The sequence below is a fragment of the Lissotriton vulgaris genome, chromosome 7 (genome assembly GCF_964263255.1).
Source record: "Lissotriton vulgaris chromosome 7, aLisVul1.2, whole genome shotgun sequence".
Taxonomy (NCBI): Eukaryota; Metazoa; Chordata; class Amphibia; order Caudata; family Salamandridae; genus Lissotriton; species Lissotriton vulgaris.
The window spans coordinates 603,374,053-603,396,478 of record NC_141695.1 but is presented as its reverse complement, the minus strand read 5'-3'; the positions used below and the strand labels follow the sequence as shown (position 1 = coordinate 603,396,478).

General features: G+C 47.5%; 1 protein-coding gene across 4 annotated transcripts in view; it reads right to left on the bottom strand.

Moving 5' to 3' along the window:
* The window catches only part of UNC13D (unc-13 homolog D), a 707,512-nt gene that overhangs the window by 246,426 nt on the left and 438,660 nt on the right, over positions 1-22,426 (bottom strand). For all 4 annotated transcript variants that reach the window (XM_086930728.1, XM_086930726.1, XM_086930727.1 and 1 more), the window contains 3 exons: positions 1,966-2,096; positions 1,199-1,319; positions 710-853 (listed from right to left, as the gene is read on the bottom strand). In XM_086930728.1, the coding sequence (XP_086786854.1) occupies positions 710-853; positions 1,199-1,319; positions 1,966-2,096 (396 nt within the window). The remainder of the gene's footprint in view (positions 1-709; positions 854-1,198; positions 1,320-1,965; positions 2,097-22,426) is intronic.

Sequence of the window (22,426 nt, the reverse complement as noted above, 5' to 3'; positions counted from 1 at the left end):
AGGTCATTACAACCATTTGTGGCAGACCACTGGCTCACCTGATATCGAGTTTTGGGGTGGGTGTGTTTTTTCACCTATACCGACAACACCAGTATGTTTAACTGTAGAATACTACAATTTGCTTTAACATATCATTAAGTAGCTGCAGCTATGTTTCCTTGCTCACACTGACATTGCTCAGAGGAGGTGCCATCTTTGATTTTGACCAAAGATTTGTTTGCAATCTTTGTGAATTTTTCACAAAACAGGTTTTAGTTAAGAGAGGTAACTTAGCCTGCATGCCTGGTCTTGTGAGTGTCAGTCATCTAACCAGTTTCAAAGTTTCAAGGATATCATATCAAGCGTGGTGTACAGTCAGTGTTTAAAGCAAATCTGTGAGAAAACATTATATCCAGTTTCACTGCAATATTAACACTCACAAAAAAAGTCACACCCACACTGATTAAGTGTGGGCCAAGTCAAAGGGGAAGCAAGAATCCGTGCACATGGTGCAAAGGCAAATAATTGGTAATCTCACAAAACTCTCCTTGCATAATGAGAAGTTGCACACCCATCGTTATAATCATAACGTGTGGAGGTTATGGTGGTGATGAAAGGGTATCCACATGGCCAAGTTAGAGCAAGAAAGAAAGGAAAGGAGCATGATCTGAAAGGATATAGAAATGAGAATGGATGGGCTGATTACCACCCTCCGCTCGTGGGATCTCACCTCTGTAAACTTCACAATGATCATAAAAGACTCCTCAGGATCCGGCCAGTCCAGCTGCTGCCAGGTCTTAACAATCTGGGTGTAGCAAGTTGACAGGTCAACAGTAGAAGAGCTGTGTTTGCGGAGCTCAGCAACAGGCTTCAGCTGGAATTGTCAGGAAAGAAAAACTCTTGTCAGCAAATGAAAACCAGGACAAATTACAGTCATGGTGGTTAAATTACTCTCATATGAGTACATGGCGTTTTCATGTCTGGTTGGGAATACCTGCATATAAAGCAGGACAGGACAAGAGAAAACTGTCTGAGGTGCAAGCATTTCCCAAACAGAGTACTCCATGCCAACCTTCATTTCCACTGACAGCAGGTTGACAAGTAATAGCTACTGTATCTAGACCAAGATCCTATTTCTAGATCCTTCCGTCTAAAACCCCAAAAATGAAAACATTATCCATGACAAGAAATATCTCTCCATTTGATCCTTAAAACATACCTGGTCCATGTGAATAGCTCGCTGAACCCTCTCCTGGGCTGTCGTGTAGGCTTTCTGGAGCCAGCAGGGCAGAGCAGGCCTAAACCAGGTGTGATAATTGGAAATGACGAGTTGAGCATCCCTGGGAAAACAGATAATGAATCATATTATAATTGAAAAAATATTAGGTTGACAAAATATTGAGATTATAACATCAATTGTAATAACAAGCCATTTAAAAATAAACATTGCTCCCCTTTAAGTCAATATTTTCCAAATGTGATGGTTGCACTGAAGGTAAAGTTTGTCTGGTGAATTGCTAAAAAAACAAATCAATTCAATGTCATAATGTGTTGTTCTCTTACTATTATCGTATACCAAATGTGTCTCTGGGCTTCCAGGTGTGGGTCCTTCTTTCCTGGCTGTGGAGTTAAATGTGAGATAACCAACAACAGAAGCCACAGTGGTAGGGAGGTGAAGTCACCATGACATCAATCAGAGTTCAAGATAAAGTCAAAGTGAAGGTAACATGACATGTAAATGACTCTGCCCTATGCCTTTATCACTTTTGCTGGGACCAGCCTGAGGCAAAGTCCGATGTTGTCCATGAAGACCAGTCCACGTATGCATAGGCAAGACGCAAACCTGCTCAAATTTCAGTTTTAAACTCTTTCAGAGGATATAAGCAGATATTGAGACTGACACCGACAGTGCTTGTGCACTGAGGGAAGCACAGCACCATGAGTTAATCTGACTGTGATGCCCAGAATACTCCCTAGCGAGTTCACCTATTGGTCAGGTTGCATTGGAGCCGACAGAGCTCCTTTAGGCTGAGGTAGAGCTGGTACAGGGTTTCAGCTGTAGATGCAGACATATTGTTGTTAAGTTGGCCAACATGCACCGACACCTGTTCAGTCACCTGCAAGAGAAGAGAGAAGTAATGTTAGCCAAGACTGAAGAACTTTCTGAGACACTCAACGTCAATATATGTAGGGCATGGGATTGGAAAATGTTTGAATATCTCCACCCAATATATGTAGCCGGCAATTACATTAATGGCATAAGAAATTAATGCAAACAGTGATTTCCCCTCATGAGAAAAAATGTTAAGCTTAAGCCTTGTAATACAGTAAGGTATATATGTGATACATTACACATGTAACCTTTATTATATTGATGAGACAGATTGTGCTGTTAAAGTAGAGTGGAATGAGCTTAGGTCAAATATAAGACTACAAATCAAAGTGAACCTATAGTAATTCATGTTACAGAAGAAAAGGCACCCTTTTAATCCAATCATGTTTTTAATTTGACAGCCAATACTTCCGGTACCAAGGGGCAGGGACAGAAGTAGAAAACTTGCACAGTGTGAAACAAGAGGGATTGCACAACTTGATAAAAGTTAACCTAGGGGGCTCCTTGAAATGCAAGACATATTGTGCTTTGTTTGAACAAGAGAACTTCTAAGGCCAGTCTTCTCAGAGGAAATTGTTGAGGAAAAAACCGAAAAGGAGAACTGCCGAAAAAAGACGGCCAATATGAAAACGTTTGAGAACTGTGCAAAAAGAAAACGCAGTTCTGATGATCAACTGATCATCAAACTAAGATTTAGAAGGGAGACACCCCTTAATCGTTTTGGTTACAAGAGTGGTTCTGCTCGAACATACTAGACATTTAATAAGACCGATTGATTCTATGTCAGGACCGGAGGCTTCAGATTATGCTATATCTTCCTTCGCTTTATTAACATAAAGAAACCACAGCAGCTTAGGAAAAGATATAATAAGAACAAAAAATGCTTTAAACATAAAGCATTGACGTAATGTTCAACAAAAAATCAACAACAACTCCCAAGAGTCTCTTAGTTATAATCATAGTCCACAGTCCTTTGTCACTGTTCATCATCCCTATATAACCGGACTTCCCATCATCTTCCTCCTCTTTCTTCGCTGCTCCCGCAGCCAGATAAGTGCTTTTCTATTTGTCTTCTTGTATTGTACTTGTGTCTTGCGGTCTTTGGGGACTCCTTGCATGGTTTATTTCCTTTCAGAGTCCCCTAGTTGCGGGAACGTTCTGCCGTTCCTACGCGACTTTTTTCCCACTTGTGTGCGGTGTGTACATAGACCGCAAGGGGGCGGCCTGTCGCCTCGCCGACCCTCCGGCGCGCCTCCGCGGTGCGAGGAGCCGCGCCGTGGGGTCTGCTTGCGCAGGGGCCGACCCTCGCGTACCCCTCTGACACCTGGTGCTCCGGGTCTGTACTTCACAAATTGACGCCCTTTGGGGTCTGTATGGCGGTTTGACCGCGTGAATCGCCTTCGAGCGAGATCTGTGCACCTCTTTATTCGTGTGTGGCCTAGCGCGCTTGAGGGGTACGTAGACCCGGTCCCGGCGAGGAGGGTCTGCGCGCTTGGAGGTTGGTGCAGCCCACCTGCCACGTCAGCTGGCCCAAAACGTGATCGCAGCCGCTGGGCCTGCCCACATTCGAGAACTTTCTCGGTTGCCGCCCTCTTGGGTGCCCCGCATTTGCCCTTGGTTCCGACATGGAAGGGGAGTATGATGAGGAGGCCTGCCCCTATCTGCAGGATGATGAGTTTTATCAGGCAGTGGACAGCTCCATCTATCGTTGTGTGACGGAGGTGGTAGGGCCCATGGAGGACCGCCTTTCGGCCCGCATCGTAGAGGAGTGTGCCAAGCTGGCAGCGGCGCAGGTGCCGCCGCCCCCCGAGCTCCCGGGGACGTCCGGCGGGTTGCCGCCCGCTCCGAAGAGACCCCGGGGTGAGGGGCCTTCATCGGAGGCCCAAGGCGTGGATAAGGGCGCCTTCGAGCGTCTTCGTGACGCCTTCCTGGCCAAGGCGACGGCGGTGCCTCCGACGCCCTTGGTGGACCCTGGCACTTCGGGCGGTCTGTCAACGGCGCCCGCTTCCCCGATCTACGACTCTCCGGACACGGATGACGACGGGGAGTCGACCCGGTCTTGGCTCCCGGCGCCTTCGGGAAAGGAGATGCCCCGAGATGAGTCGGGCATGCTGGACCCGGACGAGATCGTCCACCCCCGATCCGCGGCCTGGGCCCCGGGGGAGACGGTGGCGAAGTTTGTCGCGGGCCGGCTGCGCAAGCCCCTGGAGAAGGAGGCGAGGGGTTGCCTGCGCGGGGAATGCCCTCGGCCTACTTTGGAGGGGAAGGTGGCTATGACCCCAGAATTGGACCCCAAGATGGCCACCTTCCTGGCGAAATTCATGAAGGACCCCAGGAAGGGGATCGATCGGTCCTGGCGGGCCTGCCAGGACAAGCTGTTGGATGCGGTCGGGCCCGCCACGAAAATCCTCGATATGGCGGAGGAGGCTCGAGCGAATGGCACCGCCATTTCACCGGAGGTGCTCTCCAACTGGGCCCAGAGGGTGATCGTCTTCTTGGGCAACGCCAACTGTGCCCTGTCCACGGAGCGGCGGCGGTCGCTCCTTATTAAACTGGACCCGAAGCTGGGGGACCTGGCCTCGTCGGAGGCAGGTGCAGTGGCCCAGGGTGGCCTCTTCGGTGAACCTTTCATCCGCGAGCTTGGAAAGTTCGTGAACACGTTCACGTCGCTGGACAAGGCCCAGTCCAGCATCAAGAGGGTGTTTCACCAGCGTTTTTCTGGAGGGGCCGGTCGCGGCAGGGGCCGCGCGATCGGCCGTGGTCAGCAGACCAACAACCGTGGACAAGGCTCCGGAAGAGGTCAGTACCAGACCTCGACCAACTACACCAATTTCTACCCCACAAGGGGACAGCGCTATGGTGGAAGAGGATTCCAAAAGAAGTCCAGACAAGGAAATGCCCCCGGTAAGTGTACTTTGCTTGGATCAAGTTCCGATTGGGGGGCGGCTGGCAAGCTTTTACGGGGAGTGGGAGTTGCTCACTGCCGATGCTTGGGTTTTGCAAACTGTGAGAGGTTTCCATATAGAGTTTCACGACCAGCCAACTCAGGTGAGGCCCCCGCGCCCAATGGTTTTCTCAGATTCCGACGCGCGATTGATAGACGGGGAGGTCTCGGACTTGCTGCGCAAGGGAGCCATCCGCCTATCAACGCGCCACCCGCATGGGTTCCTCAGCAACGTCTTCTTGGTAGACAAGACGGATGGGGGCAAGAGGCCTGTGATCAACCTCAAGGAATTCAATGGGTGGTTGGTCTACCGTCACTTCAAGATGGAGGGGATCCACCTCCTTCGGGACGTGCTCCTCCCTCGAGATTGGATGGTGCGACTGGATCTCAAGGATGCCTACTTGGTCGTTCCCATCCACCCCCCTCATCGTCGCTTCCTACAATTCCTGTGGGACGGCCAGGTGTTCGAATTCACCGCCCTGCCGTTCGGCCTTTCTTCGGCCCCGTGGTGCTTCACGAAGGTCCTTCACCCGGTGGTGGAGTTTCTCAGAAGCCAGGGGGTCCGTATGATAGTTTACTTAGACGACATCCTCCTCATGGGGCAGTGCCCGGAGGTGCTGGCAGGACAACTGCGTCAAGCGGTCGGCCTGCTTCAGAGACTGGGGTTCGTCGTCAACGGCTCCAAGTCAGTCTTGGTTCCCACTCAGCAGATCACCTTTTTAGGTTTCGTGGTGGACTCGGTGCAGGCGGTCTTGAGCCTACCGAGCCGGAAGGTCGCAAAGATACGGCACCTGCTTCGGCAGACGATCGCGAGGGATCGGACGTCACTGCGCCATGTCGCCAAGGTGGTGGGTCTTCTGTCGTCCTCCATCCAGGCGATTTTCCCGGGCCCGCTGCACTACAGGGCTCTTCAGCGCCTGAAAGCGCAGCATTTGCGCCGTGGGATGTGTTACGATCAGTGGGTTCCCCTCACGGACGAAGTGAAGGAGGAGATGTCATGGTGGCTGTCTCACATGGAGGCATGGAATGGGCGAGCGATCTTCGGGTCGGCTCCGGACTTAATTATAGAGTCCGACGCCAGCAGGTCGGGCTGGGGCGCCCGGTGCGGGGATTTTTCCACCGGCGGCGCCTGGTCGTCAGAAGAACAACAATTGCATATCAATTGTTTGGAGCTCCTTGCGGGCTCCTTCGCGGTTCGCTGTTGGACCAAGGATTCGGTCAAGGCTTGTGTCCTGCTCCGGATGGACAATGTTTCGGCGGTCCGATATGTGAACCACCTGGGAGGTCCTCGGTCCCGCGCCTTGGCGGATTTAGCGAAGGACTTCTGGGATTATTGCCTGTCTCGTCACATTGCGGTGACGGCGGAGTATCTGCCAGGCCAGTCCAATCAGGTAGCGGATTGGCACTCTCGACATCTCAGGGATGCCAGCCAGTGGAAACTGGATCCGGGAGTCTTCCGGTGGCTACACTCCCTTTGGGGCCCCTTCTCGGTGGACCTCTTCGCGTCCCGTCTCGACCACCAGCTGCCGCGGTTTTACAGCTGGAGGCCGGACCCTCTGGCGGAGGCCACGGACGCGTTCTTGCAGGATTGGAGTCGGGAACAGCCGTTTGCGTTTCCCCCGTTCTCCATGATCATGCGAACGGCGGCTCAAATACGCCGCCAGGGTGCGGACCTGGTGTTGGTTACACCGCTGTGGAGGTCTCAAGTGTGGTTTCCGGTTCTTCTGGAACTTTCCTGGGATTTTCCAATCCTACTCCCCCTGTTTCCTCTGCTCCTGACGAGCCCGGATCGGGAACCTCACCCTCTCGTCATGCAGAACACTCTCCGCCTCGTGGCGTGGAGGCTCTCAGGAGACGCTGGACGCTCCCGGGCCTTTCGGGGTCGGCTGAGCACTTGCTCTCCAAAGCATGGGCCGATAGTACGACGAAGCGTTACAGATCCGCTTGGCTTAAGTGGATGCGTTGGTGTTTACGAAGGGATTTGGATCCCATGGTCGCCGGCCTTGTTCCCGTGCTGAATTTCCTGGCTCATTTGGCCGACAAGGGTTTGGCGTATAGAACGATCAATGCTATCCGGTCGGCGATTTCTGCGGGCCACGATAACATCGATGGCCATCCGGTTGGGGAACACCCTTTTGTGTGCCGGCTTCTGCGAGCGGTTCGCCTCGCGCTGCCGCCAGAGCCCAGGTACTCCGTCCTTTGGGACGTCAATTTGGTCCTGAACCTGTTCCTATCGTGGCCACCGAATTCTTATCTGTCTCTGAAGGAGCTTTCGGCGAAATTAGCCATGTTGTTATGTCTGGTCTCTTGTAGGCGCGTCTCGGACGTGCGCACGCTGGATGTTTCTGCACGCATTTTTTCCCCGGAGGGGGTTACTTTTACGGTGGGTCGACGCACTAAGACGTCGTCGCGTTCCATTTCTTATCCAGCCTTTACTGACACTCCTAAGTTGTGTGTTGTGCATTGCCTCAAAGCATATGAGGACCTGACATTAGATCTTCGCCCTCCGGGCGAGCGTCAGTTGTTGATTGCCCTGCGGAAGCCACACAAAGCTGTCTCCTCCCCCACTATCGCTAGGTGGGTGCGTTGGGTCATGCAAGAAGCGGGCATCAATACTTCTCTCTTTGGAGCACACTCCGCCAGGGGGGCCATGGCCTCTAAGGCATTCTCGGTGGGTGCTCGTCTGGAGGACCTTATGCGAGCGGCGGACTGGTCCTCGGATTCCACCTTCAAGAGGTTTTATTTTAAGCCGGTGGTGGATTTAGCTCAGTTGGTGGTAAGTAAGCTTTAAACTAGCATAATCTGAAGCCTCCGGTCCTGACATAGAATCGAAATTTGCCTAGCTTACGTAACGGTAAGTTTCAATTCTATTAAGGACACGGAGGCGAGGATTATCCCACCCGGACTACGGTGGTGTCTCTACCCACCCGTATGGCAGTAAGTAAAGCGTTTTCCTTTACGTTGTCTGTACTGTGTTGTTCACTGAATGCTCCTCGCCTTGTTGTAACCTTTTCCTGGGCCACCTCGCTGATGCTGTTCCTTTTTTGGCAGGCAACGACGGTGCTAAACAGGACCAATGAGGCTTAGCGTGATCTGCGCGAAGAAAGAGGAGGAAGATGATGGGAAGTCCGGTTATATAGGGATGATGAACAGTGACAAAGGACTGTGGACTATGATTATAACAAAGAGACTCTTGGGAGTTGTTGTTGATTTTTTGTTGAACATTACGTCAATGCTTTATGTTTAAAGCATTTTTTGTTCTTATTATATCTTTTCCTAAGCTGCTGTGGTTTCTTTATGTTAATAAAGCGAAGGAAGATATAGCATAATCCTCGCCTCCGTGTCCTTAATAGAATTGAAACTTACCGTTACGTAAGCTAGGCAAATTTCGATTCTTCCTGCTTTTGTTTGAAGACAAGGTGCATTGAAATGCAGTTTGATTGATGCACGTAGTTCGAAAGTCAAAAATAAATGTTTTCCTTGGTATTGAGAAAATGTATAAATGAAGAAAAACATTATGAACTGCAACATGGAAATAAAGGGAGGCATGTCTCATATACAGGTGTGCACGGAGACGAAGAATGTGCACCCCAATTTTCTTTCTGACTAGATCGGTCATCCAGTAATACACGTCACAGACTTGACATATGATCATTCAAGGTTTTATTTAGGAGCAACCACGTTTAGTTCAGTGTCATCTCTTTATTTAGACAGTGGATTGATCTAAACATGGCAGTGTCCATATGGTTAAATCCTGCTCATAACACAAATGCCTGATATCACAAATGCCAATGCTAATACATGATTGAAGATTCCTAAAACATGGTTTCATGAGAGCATTGACTTTAGGCAGAGCATTCTTAACATATACAAGTGTGCATTTTCAGGTTCAAAGTTTGTAGTGCACTTGAAAATATGCAAATGATTCTAATGAAGAAGTTACTTAGCTTCGGTAATGCTCTTTCTGGTAGAGACAGTCTAGAGGCAGATTCTATGGCAGGTACGGAGGTGAGGATTATGCTTAAAAGAGCAACCATTTCAACTACAGCTTAGTAAGACAAGCATTTGCAATGCAATTGGTCTCCCATTTGCTAGAGTTTAAGCTATTGGCATTGTAAATGACAATGCCTTTTAATTATCTGTTTCGATAATTAACACATATATAAAAGGCATCTTCATTTACAATGCCAATAGCTCAAACTCTTGTAAATGAGAGATCTCTGGGACAGCGGATTTCAAGGGTTTTGGGCAAACCTCTGAGACATTTTATTTAGGTTTAGTGAAAACAATAACACGTACAGTTGGCGGATATGCACAGTCAGCATTTGGAGAGCAATGCATAGTTGTTTTATTGTATTTTCTTGAAGCGGAAGAGGATATACCAGTACCCTAATGGGAAGGCCCAATGTAATGGCAAGTACGAATTGTAAGTAAAGCTGATGAAATGTTATTAGCAAGTACTGATTTCCGAATGCTTTCCACAGGGCGTGCCTGTCTGTACTCCCATCAGCAGGTAATCAGACTGCAGCATTACATTTCGCTCCCGGTCCCAGTCTCCCCTTCGTCTTCTTGGTTAGTTACAGTCCCTTCCATGCACAAATTCAGATGAGCAGCCCTCGCACCCCACAATGTGCATGACAAGAAGCAGTGATGGGCACCCTGCTGTGCAGCTGTATTCACCAGTGTTACCGGTCGTTAAAAAACGGTATCTGAAATAATATCACTGATGGATTCGGTACCACTGGACAACATGAGACAACAATATTATTAATCTTCCGAAGATCCTGTACTATCCTGTATTTTCCACTAGGCTTCTGCAAACCCATAATCGGGGAGTTACATGGACTTCCCACGATCTCCTTCAGTATTCCCTGTTTAATCATGGATTCGATCACAGGCTTTATTCCTGCAATCGTCTCTGGAGTCAACTTGTATTGTGGAGTTCTTGGATACTCAGCATTGGGTCTTACCAAGATCTTTACTGGTTCTACTCCTTTGATCAGTCCTATTTCTTCTCCAGTAAAATCCCACACCTCAGCTGACACTTTCTCCCTCAAATCCTGTGGAAGCTCTTCCAGTGTTAAGGTAGGATATAGTTCTACACACTCTTGCGAGTTTACAACCTTAAAATCGGCATCCTCATCATTGGTCTGCACTTCTACTCCTTCAGGCGTGCAATGTATTGTGCAATTCAGTTTACACAACAGATCTCTTCCTAGCAAACACACAGGGCTAGAATCACAGATCACAAACTGATGTTCGTCACTGTAATTCCCTATCTTTACTGACACTGGTTCGGTCAGAGGATTCGTCATCCTCTTGTTTGCGACTCCTACCACCTGAATCGTCTCTCCCGATATTGGCAGACCTGGGACTACCGCTGATCTCAACGTGGATCGAGTGGCCCCTGTATCCACCAAAAAGGTTGTAGGACATCCAGCTACTTCAGCCTCTACGTATGGTCCTCTCTGATCTACTTCCAGGGCTGCTCCTAGAGTACAGTCTTCCTCCCTATTTACTCGTTGCCCTGTAAGAGGATCAACGTAGTAGCATTCTTCTCCTCCTACAAACAATGGCATTTGTCTATAGGTTTTCCCTCCATTTGTAATGCGAGGTGGTTGAGGAAACGGGGCTCGTGGAGTCTGAGTCCCCCCTTTGATAAACTTTCCCTTCGGGGCTGCGGCTCCCTTAACCACGTTATTCTGTACCTCTTCCTCCTCTTGTTCTAATTCCCCTGTCTCAACATTGTAAGGACACTCGCGTCGCCAATGTCCCACTTCGTTACACTGGTGACACCTTGTTGTCTTTTTCAGTGTCGCGATATCCATTCTCGGTCTTGGTCTTTCCTCCTCATCTCTGCTCTGATTATTCTGTTTCTTTGCTTGCGTTCCTGTTCCCTGTTGCCGCTGTCCACCCTTTCCAGCTGCTTGCATTTGTACCAGCATTAGCTTTTCCTTGAGTTTCTTTGCCTTCGAATCTATTTCATCGCTACAGTACCTTGCATACCTCAAAATTTCGTCTAAAGGTTTGTTCTGCCAACAGATCAAATGCTGTTGTATCATCAGGCTTATGTCCGGTCTCAATCCTAGAACAAACTTCGACACAAACTGTCCTATGTCCTTAGGATCCATTACGTCTAACCCACTGTATTGTTTAAATGCTTTCAATAGCCTCTCATAGAACTCGTGAACTGTCTCTTTGGGCTCCTGAGTTGTTCGATCTATCTTAACCCAGTCTATGTCCTGCACTGGCACTTTCTCTTTTAGCCATGTTATTACTCTTTCGTATTTTTCCATGACTCTGTCTGATGGACCATTCGTCTGGGTATCTCTCGGAGGCTCACAAGTAGGCCATTCAATACTAAGTTTGCATGCCGTCCACAAATCTCCGGGTACTACGATATCGAACAATGTGTTCAAATCGATCCACAGCACCTTAGAGATCTTCACGAACCTCTCTACTTGCTTGTACCACTCTACGGGGTTTTCTCTTAACTTGGGGAAAGAATTAGTGAATGCCGCTAAATCCCCCCTACTCCAAGGTACATGAACGTAGTTTCCGTTCGCGATTTCTCGCAACGGGAAAGCTTCCATTCGCATTAGGTCTGTGTCCTGGGACTTCACAATTGTACTTCTTCTGACAGATCCCTTCTTAGACCATTTTTCCTCCCATCTATCCAGATCTCTCCATATTCTGATACACATGACTAGTTCCCGTATGTGTACTCTTAGTCCAATCGTTCTACGTTCATCCAAATCTAGGTCTGTGCAATTTAGCCTATGATTGGGCTGTAAAGCTTTGGTTCGTGACAGGTCTATCATATACCTATTTGCCAAATTAGATACATTTTCATGAGCTGACCTCGCTCTCCGAGTAACATCCTTGGATAAGAACAATATTTCATCTGGTGCGTACAACTCTAATCTCTCTATTGCTACTGTGCCATCAATTATTTCATCTAAGTCTGACTTCAAACTCATTACATCGAGCCGTTTTGCTTTTATTTCAGCTCTCAGTATGTCAGTCCTAGGTGGTTCGCTCATACCCCTCTCACCTCCACTATGCGCCCTACGCCTGAACACAGGTGAGTTATGAGGAGTTTTCCTTCCATCCCTTTGTTCCCACCTCTCTAGATCCCAAGCCTTTCCATCTTCCCGTGGGGTGTGGTGGAACATTACTCCATCCCCCATCCCTACATTGCGCCTTTTCGGCTCGGTTTCTCCAGATACGAGATAGGATCCACCGTTCTGTTCAAAATCACTGTAACTCTCTTGCTGTCTGGTGTCGCTCAATAACCGATAAGGTCCTTCATGGCCCTCCATGCTCCCGTGATCTCGATCCTGATCACCAGAAGTATGGCGAGACGTTTCGCGACTCCCTATATTCTCATGACTTCGCCCATGATCACCGGATGCATGGCGAGACCCTTCACGACTCTCCATGTTCCCGTGATTCCAATGTTGCACTGTTTCACCCGGGGTATGGTGAGTGCATCTGAAAGTATTACGGTACTCCTGCGTCCTTCGTTCCCCCTCACTAAAGGTGACGCGAGGCACTTCGCCACACCCTGCACTCCTGTCGTCGCACATTTGCCTATTGCCACTGATAGTAGGACAATTATTTCCTCTGCTTTCCTGACTCCCTCTCTCCCACTCCGGGCTGCTTTCGCCAGCTCCACAATGAGAGAGGATCCTGTTATCCTGGTCTCTCCACTCTGCTCCTGTTTCTAAACTTTTACTCCGTGTCTCTTCGGCAGTATCCCATTCTTTCAGGTATTCCCTTAATTCCTTATGGGTTTTCGGTTTTGGTCCCCTTAAGTCCATTGGCCCTCTTTGACCCCCTTGTTCTACCCCGGGACCTGTTGCGGCATCTAATGGGGTACTCCGACTCATCGGTGCTAGTATCTGTCTCTGAGGATTCATCATGGTATTCCTATCCTCCATCTCTGCCCTTTCCCTGTCCCATCGTGCCTGTTCCTCCTGCTGGACCCCTTCTGGGTTGTAGATTGACACAATAGGGCCTATGGTAACCGGTACTTGTAGGGCATCTGGCATTTGATACGATCTTACATATTGCGTTTCTGGCACCTTCTGGACCACTAGTCTTCCCACTACTCTCTGTTCGGAACTAGATTGAGGTACTTCCTCATCTTTCTTGGCATCCCACTCTGTTACTGGGATCGATTTATATTCCCCCCATCTAGCTCCGTCCTCTTGTGGTAATATGGGACTTGCGGCCCCTCCGCTGTACGGAGGTGGTCTATCTGTTAATAGCCTCTCTATCAATTCCTTTTCTGTCTCGCTTTCCTCATCTTCCTCTAGAGGTTTCTTTTCTCCCGTAACTTCTAGCATCGGGTACAGTTTGTCTGCTTCTATCTTCTGCACCCTCCATTTCTTAGCTTCCTCATCCCATTTGGCATCCTGCACTGCCTTTACTGATCGTCTCACTCTTTCTTGGCGCCTCTTTACGCTCTTTTCGTGTGCTGTTCTAAACCATACACTAAGTGCTTCGAACTGTGTTGGCCTCGGTAGAGGTCTTGCTGCAAGCATTACCGCTTTTAGTTCGTTCAACACGTCTAGCTTAAACGTTCCGAATCTCGGAAACGTCAGTTCCTTACTCCCTTCAGTTAGCTTATTCCACTCGGAGATCCATAGTATCGAGTGTAAGCCTACATTCACTGCCATATGATAAGCTGGTGTGCCTTCTGGTGGAGCTTCCTCTCCGGCATATAAGTTTCTTCTATTCCTCCTAAAGAGTGCTCTTAAACTCTTAAAACACTTCATTTTCGATAATCTACAATTTTCCCTTTACTCTTCCTCGTTTACGTCCCGATGACAACCACCAACCAATCCCTACGCGGCTCTCACTAATCGGCCTATCTCAGCGCGACTCTACGCTGACCGACCAATCTCAGCGCGACTCTTCGCTGACGTCTGACAAACTAACCAATCTCAGCGCGGTTCTATGCTGACGTCACTCGTTCCCTCTGCAGCAGTTCTCCTTCTTTCTCAACTCGTCTCACGATTTCGCATGCGTTTTCATTCATACACTGAAAAATGACTACTTCCGTCCAAGCGATCACTTTTCTCTGACTGTACGGCCACAGTCTAACTGTAATTGCTACCTCAACTGGCGAAACGTCTTCCCTCTGACGGTCGGACGATCGCCTCAACTGATAGGTTACTTACACACAGTAAACGTACGACCAGCGTTCGTTACTCATTCACTCACTCTTACGCTCCCCCTATCATCAGTCTGTCGGGCGATCAATGGTACCTCATGACCCCCTTTCAATGGTAGACAAATTACTCTGGGTGTTCGATACACCTGAACCACTTAAGTCCTTCCCTGGAGCTTAAGATTTCATCCGGTTGCGCGCGCTCACAACCTTCCCTCAATCACACTACAGGCATTCAACTCCGCTTGACATTACAACACAGGAACAACATAAAACACCGCAATCTTACAACGCATGACCCTTATACTCACTCTCGACCGACTCTGCTGCTTTTCTCTCAACACCGTCAGCACCGTCTTCGACAGGGATTCTTCTTCTGGTCGTCGATGACTAGGGACCTTGGGGTAAACTAAACCTGACCTAGGTTGTCTTCCTCAAGAAGAAAACCATCTTTCTCTGCTACCAACTGCGGGGAATGAGATTTTGATATCAATTTATGATCAATTTAATAACTTATCTCATTCGAAAATTTTGGATCGATTGATTTCTGTCGTTGAGTAAAAGACAAACCCCGCATAGGTTAGATCAACCCCATAAACTGACGCCACTCTAAAGAACCACTTACAACTGATAAAGTTTGAAAGTTTTATATAAAAGTCAAATTTAAATGCGAATACAATCCTCTTAGGATAAATCTCAAAAGTATACAAAAGAATACAAAATCAATTCCAGAATCAGCAATTTAAAGCATCGATGTGAAGTGGTTCCTTTGCGTCATCTACAGAAAGAGAAAATTAATCAAGTTACATCTGTCCCTACTCTATACTAAGAGACATCCCTACTTCGCAAGTTCCTAACCTAAAAAGGTGTCAGCAGTTTGACTCCGAAAGAAGTTCAAACTCTCTTAGCCTCTAAAGGTAACTTAAGTTTAAGAAGCAGTACCCTCTCTGCCTACCCATCCGCTCTTCTAAGGGTCCTCGGCCTACTGCTCTCTTGCGCTCTGATCTCTCTCAGCGCATCTGCTCAAGTCATCTACCCTTCGCCCTTCTCTCTGAGCTCCCTCTGATCGCTAATTGCCAATTGCTATCTTCACCCCGGGGTGCTGTCCCTAAAATACACAATCACAGTGTAGGTGGAACGCCCCTTCGACGCCCACCACGGACTTTCCCCATGAGGTAATCTTCCAGCCTTTTCCTTGCTTCGTCTCTTTCGCCGTCCGTTAAGTTGACCTTTCTTCCTTTAGACGCCATCTTCGTCTTCTTGTTGGTGACTTCATTCAATATTATAATTGACATTTCAGAGCACAAGTCAACAACCTCAACAGAACTTTAAACTACGACTATGATGTTGACCCTTCTAGGTCCTGCGAATGGACTTCTCAAAACAACTCTCGAATTCCAAGCGCTTCTTATCACGTTCAGGCCATAAACCTTGTCCGGCGTTGTCACCTTAAATCTAGTAAGCGCTAGACTCTTTGGCTCGCACGTTCACAGCAAGGCTATTCACGACTCCTGTGAGCCCACTAAATTACATACAGCGGACTACACTCCTGCGAACCCTTGGTCAGTCAGGTTAAAATCACAAATGACCTAAACCTTTCTAACATTTTTACAAAAAGCCTTCTACACAGTATAACCTTTAACATATATATATATATTCGTATTTAGCAAAGTCTTTTACGTATATGTGAATACATTATACATAGAATACAAACTGCATAGGGTATAACTTTATATTCTCATTCGCTATATCGTGTTATACATGTTCTACGCATTTCTTCACGTTTCATTTCTCGCCGCTTCTCCGTTTTAAGGTTACACACGTACATGAATTCTACTTTGCACGTTCTACATTTCGTAAGCATTTCTACACATTTCTACATCAGCCCACTACGTATACGGGCCTTCTAAATCTAATACATGTTCTAAAGTGAATACAGTTACATTTCCTATATTACTTTTGATTATATCGGTTAGCATTGTGCTATAAGTGTCAACTTCACATTACGATATACATTTCATCCCTACGTTATACAATGTGCTTGTAAATATGGCCTATACATAATTTTTATTCAAATTTGCGCTCTCTCATGTTGATTAAGGCGACTGTGGCATCGGGGGATTTAAAGATACCAAACCGTTTGTCAAGTTGTTGTTGCAATGTTGATGTAATATTTGGTGGAGGAGAGAGCGGGTATGAAATAATACGTAGATAAATACGTCGACCAGCAGAGAGGCAGAGACCGATAGGCAGGTACATTACTAGACGGGAGGCTCGATGGACTGACACTGACAGATGAATATACCGTAAGGTAGGTAGGTAGGTAGATAGACGGGTATATGTGGACAAACAGAGGCACCGAAGGATGGATAGGGTCCTTTTAACCACGGAGTGCACATTTCAATGAAACGGCAGTTTCCACATTGTGCAATCCATTTCCGTACATGTAATATGCTAATCGCCAAATGAAGTATTGGCATACAGTGCTGTGTTCTGATTGTAAGCGGAAATGGATTCTGGGCACCCTGTGCTACACTGAGAGTTCTGGAGGGGAATGAAAGTGTGCAAGAAAGAGCAGTGGCAGATACAGGTTAAACTGCTAATTTTGGGGTGTTAACGCCCGGTGGTTAACGACTCGACGGCACCGTCTGACACACCTTAATGACCCCTACGACAAAATAGCTGCTGATCTTCTGCTTGACCTCAAATCCTACGACTTGGGTCTTACTAATATGGATGCCACTCATAACAAGGGATACCTTTTAGACCCCATTTTCTCCAACATTCTGTCACTGAAGTCCAGTTCCCCAGTACCCCTCCCCTGGTCTGATCATTTTTTGATCCCTTTCTCCTGACAAGTCAGCATCGATATTTCTCGATCCCCGGCTGTGTGTAAATTGGAGAGAGCCTGGTCCAAGCTCTCCCTTGAAAACTGGACTCGTAAACTTGAACAGTCTGTCCCTTAACACGACCCCGATCCCGTGGTAGCCGACAAAAACGTCAGGTGCTGGCTTGACAAATCACTTGAGCAAGTCCTGCTGAGGAGAAGAATCGACAAAAAGGGTAGACTTTTTAAATCCCCTTGGTACACCCCTGAACTCAAAGCTCAAAGGAAAGGATGCAAGAAACTCGAGCGCGTCTGGAGGAAGGACTGGGCCAATCATAATAAAGAAACCTATCGCGCCGCGATTAGAGCCTACAAAGTCTCTCTAAAAAATGCCAAGACCGCATTTTTTGAAGCAAGAATTAAAACATCCTCTAACTCCTCTAGAGAAACAGTTCAGATTGTAAAAGAGCTACTTAAAGTCCCTGACCCCCCCCCCCCCCTCAGTCCTAGATATCTCAGGGGCCAAATGCAATCAGCTTGCAGACTTTTTTAACTCTAAAATTCAAAATATTTTACAAACATTGCCGCAACCTGGCTGCACATTAGACCTTGGTAGCAGACCCCACATGCCCAGCCCTCAGCTAAATTCCTTTGCCTTGGTCTCTGTGGAGGAATTTCAAAAAGTCCTGGCAGCTATGAAGAGTGGCTCTCCCAGTGACTCTGCACCTATGTACATTCTCAAACGCATTATCTCCACCATCTCCCCTCTTGCCACTAACCTAATTTATGCTTCCCTCTGCCAAGGCATTGTCCCTCCAAGTTGGATGGGGGCCATTGTAAAAGCTCTACTAAAACATTCTCAACTGGACCCCTTGGAGTTGGCCAATTTCAGGCCCATCTCACTGTTACCGGGGCTCAGTAAGATTGCAGAGAAAATGGTCAATCAACAACTGTCCTTTTTTTCTGGAGTCCAATGAGCTACTATTTAGGTCCCAAACAGGCTTTCGCCCAGGATAGGGAACAGAGACTGCCCTTATATCAGTCATCGAAGAGGCGAGGTGCATCTTGGATTCAGGAGGATCAGTGGTAGTGATCCTCCTGGATCTAAGTGCAGCCTTCGATACGGTTAACCACCGTATCATGATCCAGCACCTATCTAACATCGGAGTCTCAGGTACTGCCCTGGCGTGGCTAACATCTTTTCTCAACAATCGGACTTTTCAAGTCTGGGAGGGCAGTGCACAGTCCAAATTGATTCCCCTCCAGTGTGGTGTTCTGCAGGGCTCTTCGTTGAGCCTTACTTTGTTCAACGTATATATGTCTCCACTGGAAGAGGTGGTTGCTCCATTTGGGGTCAAAATAATCAGTTACGCGGACGACACACAACTTGTCGTATCACTTACTCAACTGGACCAGTGCTCTGAAAACCTTCACTCCTGTCTTTCAGAAATACACGCCTGGATGAGCAAGCCCTCACTTAAATTAAATGGCTCTAAAACTGAACTTTTGCTTCTGGGGCATAAGCTGATATCGCTACCCGATGCCATTTGGCCAGTCTGTATGGGAGCTCTCCCCTCCCACAAAAGTGAAATCAAGATCCTAGGGGTCTGGCTTGAACAGGACCTCTCATTTAGAACTCAAGCAAAAAAACCGGCAGCCATTTGTTTTGGCCTTCTCCGCTCAGCCCGGAAGGTTCTTCCCCTTCTCCCCCCCCCTCGAAGAAACTTCTTATCCAAGGGCTGATCTTGTCAAGGCTGGATTACAGCAATGCCCTATACTTGGGTGCACCAGAGGCGACAATCAACAAACTTCAATTCATTCAAAATTCTGCAGCTAGGCTGCTCACAGGTACCCTGGCTAGGTCCTCAGCCAAACTGGTCCTTAGATCTCTCCATTGGCTGCCTATTCGTGAGAGGATAAAGTTTACATCCCTGTGTATTGTCCATAAATCCCTACAAGGCAAGAGACCATCCATCCTTAAGAACATAGTGTCTCCTTACAAAGCCAACAGTCCCCTTCGCTCTGATTGTGAATGTCTGACCAGAATTCCCAGAGTAAGAAGGGCGCGCACTGGAGGTCGTCGATTTTCCGTTTACGCAGCGACCCTGTGGAACTCCCTCTGCTGATTATGCGAGCTGAACTAAGCCATCTGCGGTTTCGGAAGCTCCTCAAAACTTTCCTCTTTCCCAAGGCCCCCTAACTTAGCATTTTATACTCAGTAGCCTCTGCTCTACAGCGCTGGGACGCCTCGGGGTAACCACGCGCGCAATAAATCTGCTTCACTTCACTCACTTCACTTCACTTCACTCACAGTGCACATTGAAGGTTGGCGGCCTCGCCTCTGCTTCTAATGTGCAAATCTGAACACATATGGTACTGACCGCTCAGTTTATAACTGCAACATATTCCAAATTTCAATATGCAAACAGTTTAAATAACCACGAAAAAGAGACTGTAGACTACACAGCAGAACATAACAAAACGTCCGCCGTAAGCTACTGGTAACCTAACTTTACATTGTATAACCTGTGTAGGGGTATGGTATGCCGCGCATCACTCTGTGTCACAACCTCGCACCCTGGGCTCTGCCTTTATACGTGGTTGCCGTCCTGCGCGCTTGTTAGATTAGTTCAATGGAAGCAGACCAAAACTACGACTCCCAGAATGCACCCTTGGATTATATAAAGCCCAGGCTTAGGGACATAGGGCTGTGACAAGATTTATTTACTTTTATTTATTTAATGTAATTTTATATGGTGCAGACTTTACCCAAAGGTGTCAGAGCGCTCAACAAAAGAACCACGTACGTTACATAAAGAAATTGACAAACTTACACGTTACAGATACAAACGAGATAGATGAAAAAATAAAATAAAACAATAAATAGCAGTCACACAAAAATCAAAAACACAATAGGATTAGGATCGTGCAGGCATAGATTACATATTTTACAACATTGTTAGAACATCCTTGAGGGGCATGAAAAGGGATGTATTAATTCTTGAAGTGTCTTTGGAAGAGAAGAGATTTGAGGTCAGTTTTGAAAGTACGGGTAGAGGTGGTGGTACAGATCAGTGGAGGAAGCAAGTTCCAGATTATGACCCTATTGCCCGAGAAGTATTGGGAAATCGATCTTTCTGTTTTGAAGGTGGGGGACTCAAGCAGTAATTTTTCCGCATTACGTAAAGGTCCAGAGCCTCCAAAGATTTTAAGTTTATTTGCCAGGTATCGAGGGAAGGAGGTGTGCAAGGCTTTGTGGGTGATACAAGCAAGCTTGTAGATTGATCTTGCTTCAATGGGAAGCCAATCGAAGAGTAAAAAGTATGGGTGTGACTTGTTCACTTGGCCCCAATGACAAAACAAGCCTCTAAATGGAGTACGGATTTGAGAGGGGAAAGGTGAGATTTAGGGAGGCCAGCCAGCAGAGAATTGCAATAGTCCAATCTAGAGAGAACTAGAGTTTAGACCAAGGTTTTTAGGTCTTGCTCCAGAAGGAAACGTCAAATCCCCCAGAGAAGGAGCAGTTGCTAACATGCATTCTTTGCAATGGAATTGATGTGGGACTGTAGATTGAGCCTTTTGTCAAGAATAACACCAAGGGATTTAGTGATGTCGACAACTATAGGTTTGTTGTTCAGTAAGTTCAGTTTATTCATCCAAGATTGAACAGGAGGAGAAGAGAGTGAGGTAGTGAGAAGGAGGAATTCAATTTTGGAAGGATTCAGAATGAGTTGATGAGCTAACATCCAGTTCTGCATAGAGCTGAGTGTAGAGTTGAGGGTTGAGATGTCGTCTGAGGAAGACACTTCGAGGTAGATTTTGGTGTCATGAATATAGAGGTGATAAAGTACCCCAGATTTCCTTACGAGATTACCCAAGGGTTCCAAATAAAGATTGAACAGTGTGGGTGCGAGTATAGATCCTTGAAGGACGCCATGATCTACCGCCATTGAAGACGAAAGGCTGTTGGCTATTGTAATCACTGGAGATCTGTCCGAGAGGAATGAAGCAAACCATTTAAGGACTGTGCCTTCCAAGCCCATTCTCTGTTTTAAAGTTTTTAGGAGAGTGTTGCGATTAACAGTGTAAAAGGCTGCAGAAAGGTCTAGAAGAATCAGAAGACAAGACTCCCCTAGTCAAGTACACGCAGGGCATCATAAATCACTTGCAGCAGGGCTGTTTCAGTGCTGCAGTCTTGCATGAAACCAGATTGGAATTCGTCGAGAAGATTGTTATCCTTAGTATGTAGGGAAAGTTGTTTCGCTACACATCTTCCTGTGATTTTCGCAAGAAAAGGGAGGTTGGTGATGGGCGGAAGTTGTTGAGGTTGTTCGCATCAGCTGAGGTTTTTTTTTTTAGAAGTGGTGCAACCAGTCCTGTTTTAAGGGCAACAGGAAGGGAGCCTTGGCTAAGGAAGAGGTGGACCAGACTGGTCTATTAGTAAAGAGTGTGGATGCACAAGTTACTACTTGTATAACGATATATCTGTAAGAGACATTAGTTAGTGATAGATTCCTTACCTTAGAATATCCCTAGGCGTCAGACTGGATCCGTAAATTTTTGCGTAGCAGTACCCTTGCGCGTCAGTAGGCGTCATCTGCGGCTCCGCGTCCGTCGTCGGCGCCGTGATGACGTAGTCGGTGTACTTAGACGCCGCCTCCGCGTGCTGACGTCAGTTCTTAGACACAGCTTTTCCGCGCCAGGAACACAGAGCAATGCTAAAAACCAACACTGTTGCCATTGAAACTAGGGCCCTGAAAGAGGATGACCTTAACCCTAGATATCGGTTCGCAGAACGGGGAGGATGGGTGGGTCGGTAAGGAATCTATCACTAACTAATGTCTCTTACAGATATATCGTTACACAAGTAGTAACTTGTGAATCTGAAAGAGATATGTTAGTGATAGATTCCTTACCTTAGAATAGATACCCCAGCAATACCAACCCCGGTGGTGGGTCTGCGAACCAATAATCACACCAGAAAGTCCTTGAGGACTGAACAGCCAAAGAAGCCATCCCTCCGGACTTGGCTGTCCAGGCAGTAGTGTCTTGCAAACGTGTGCAGCGAGGCCCACGTAGCTGCCTGACATATATGTCCTGCAAGGGGACTCCTCGGCCCAGGGCAGTAGTAGTCGCCGTCGCCCGAGTGGAATGGGCCCTCAGCCCAACAGGAGGTTCCTTATTAGCCAAAGAATAGCACGCTTGGATGCACAACACGATACACGAGAGATGGTCCGCTTGTGCACCGTCTGTCCTTTCTTAGAGCCCCCGTAACCAACAAAGAGTTGGTCATCCACTGGCGTGTGCGATCCAAATAGAATGAGAGCGCACGTTTTGGGTCCAGACGGTGGAGCCGCTCTTCCTCCTTTAAGGGATGCAGAGGCA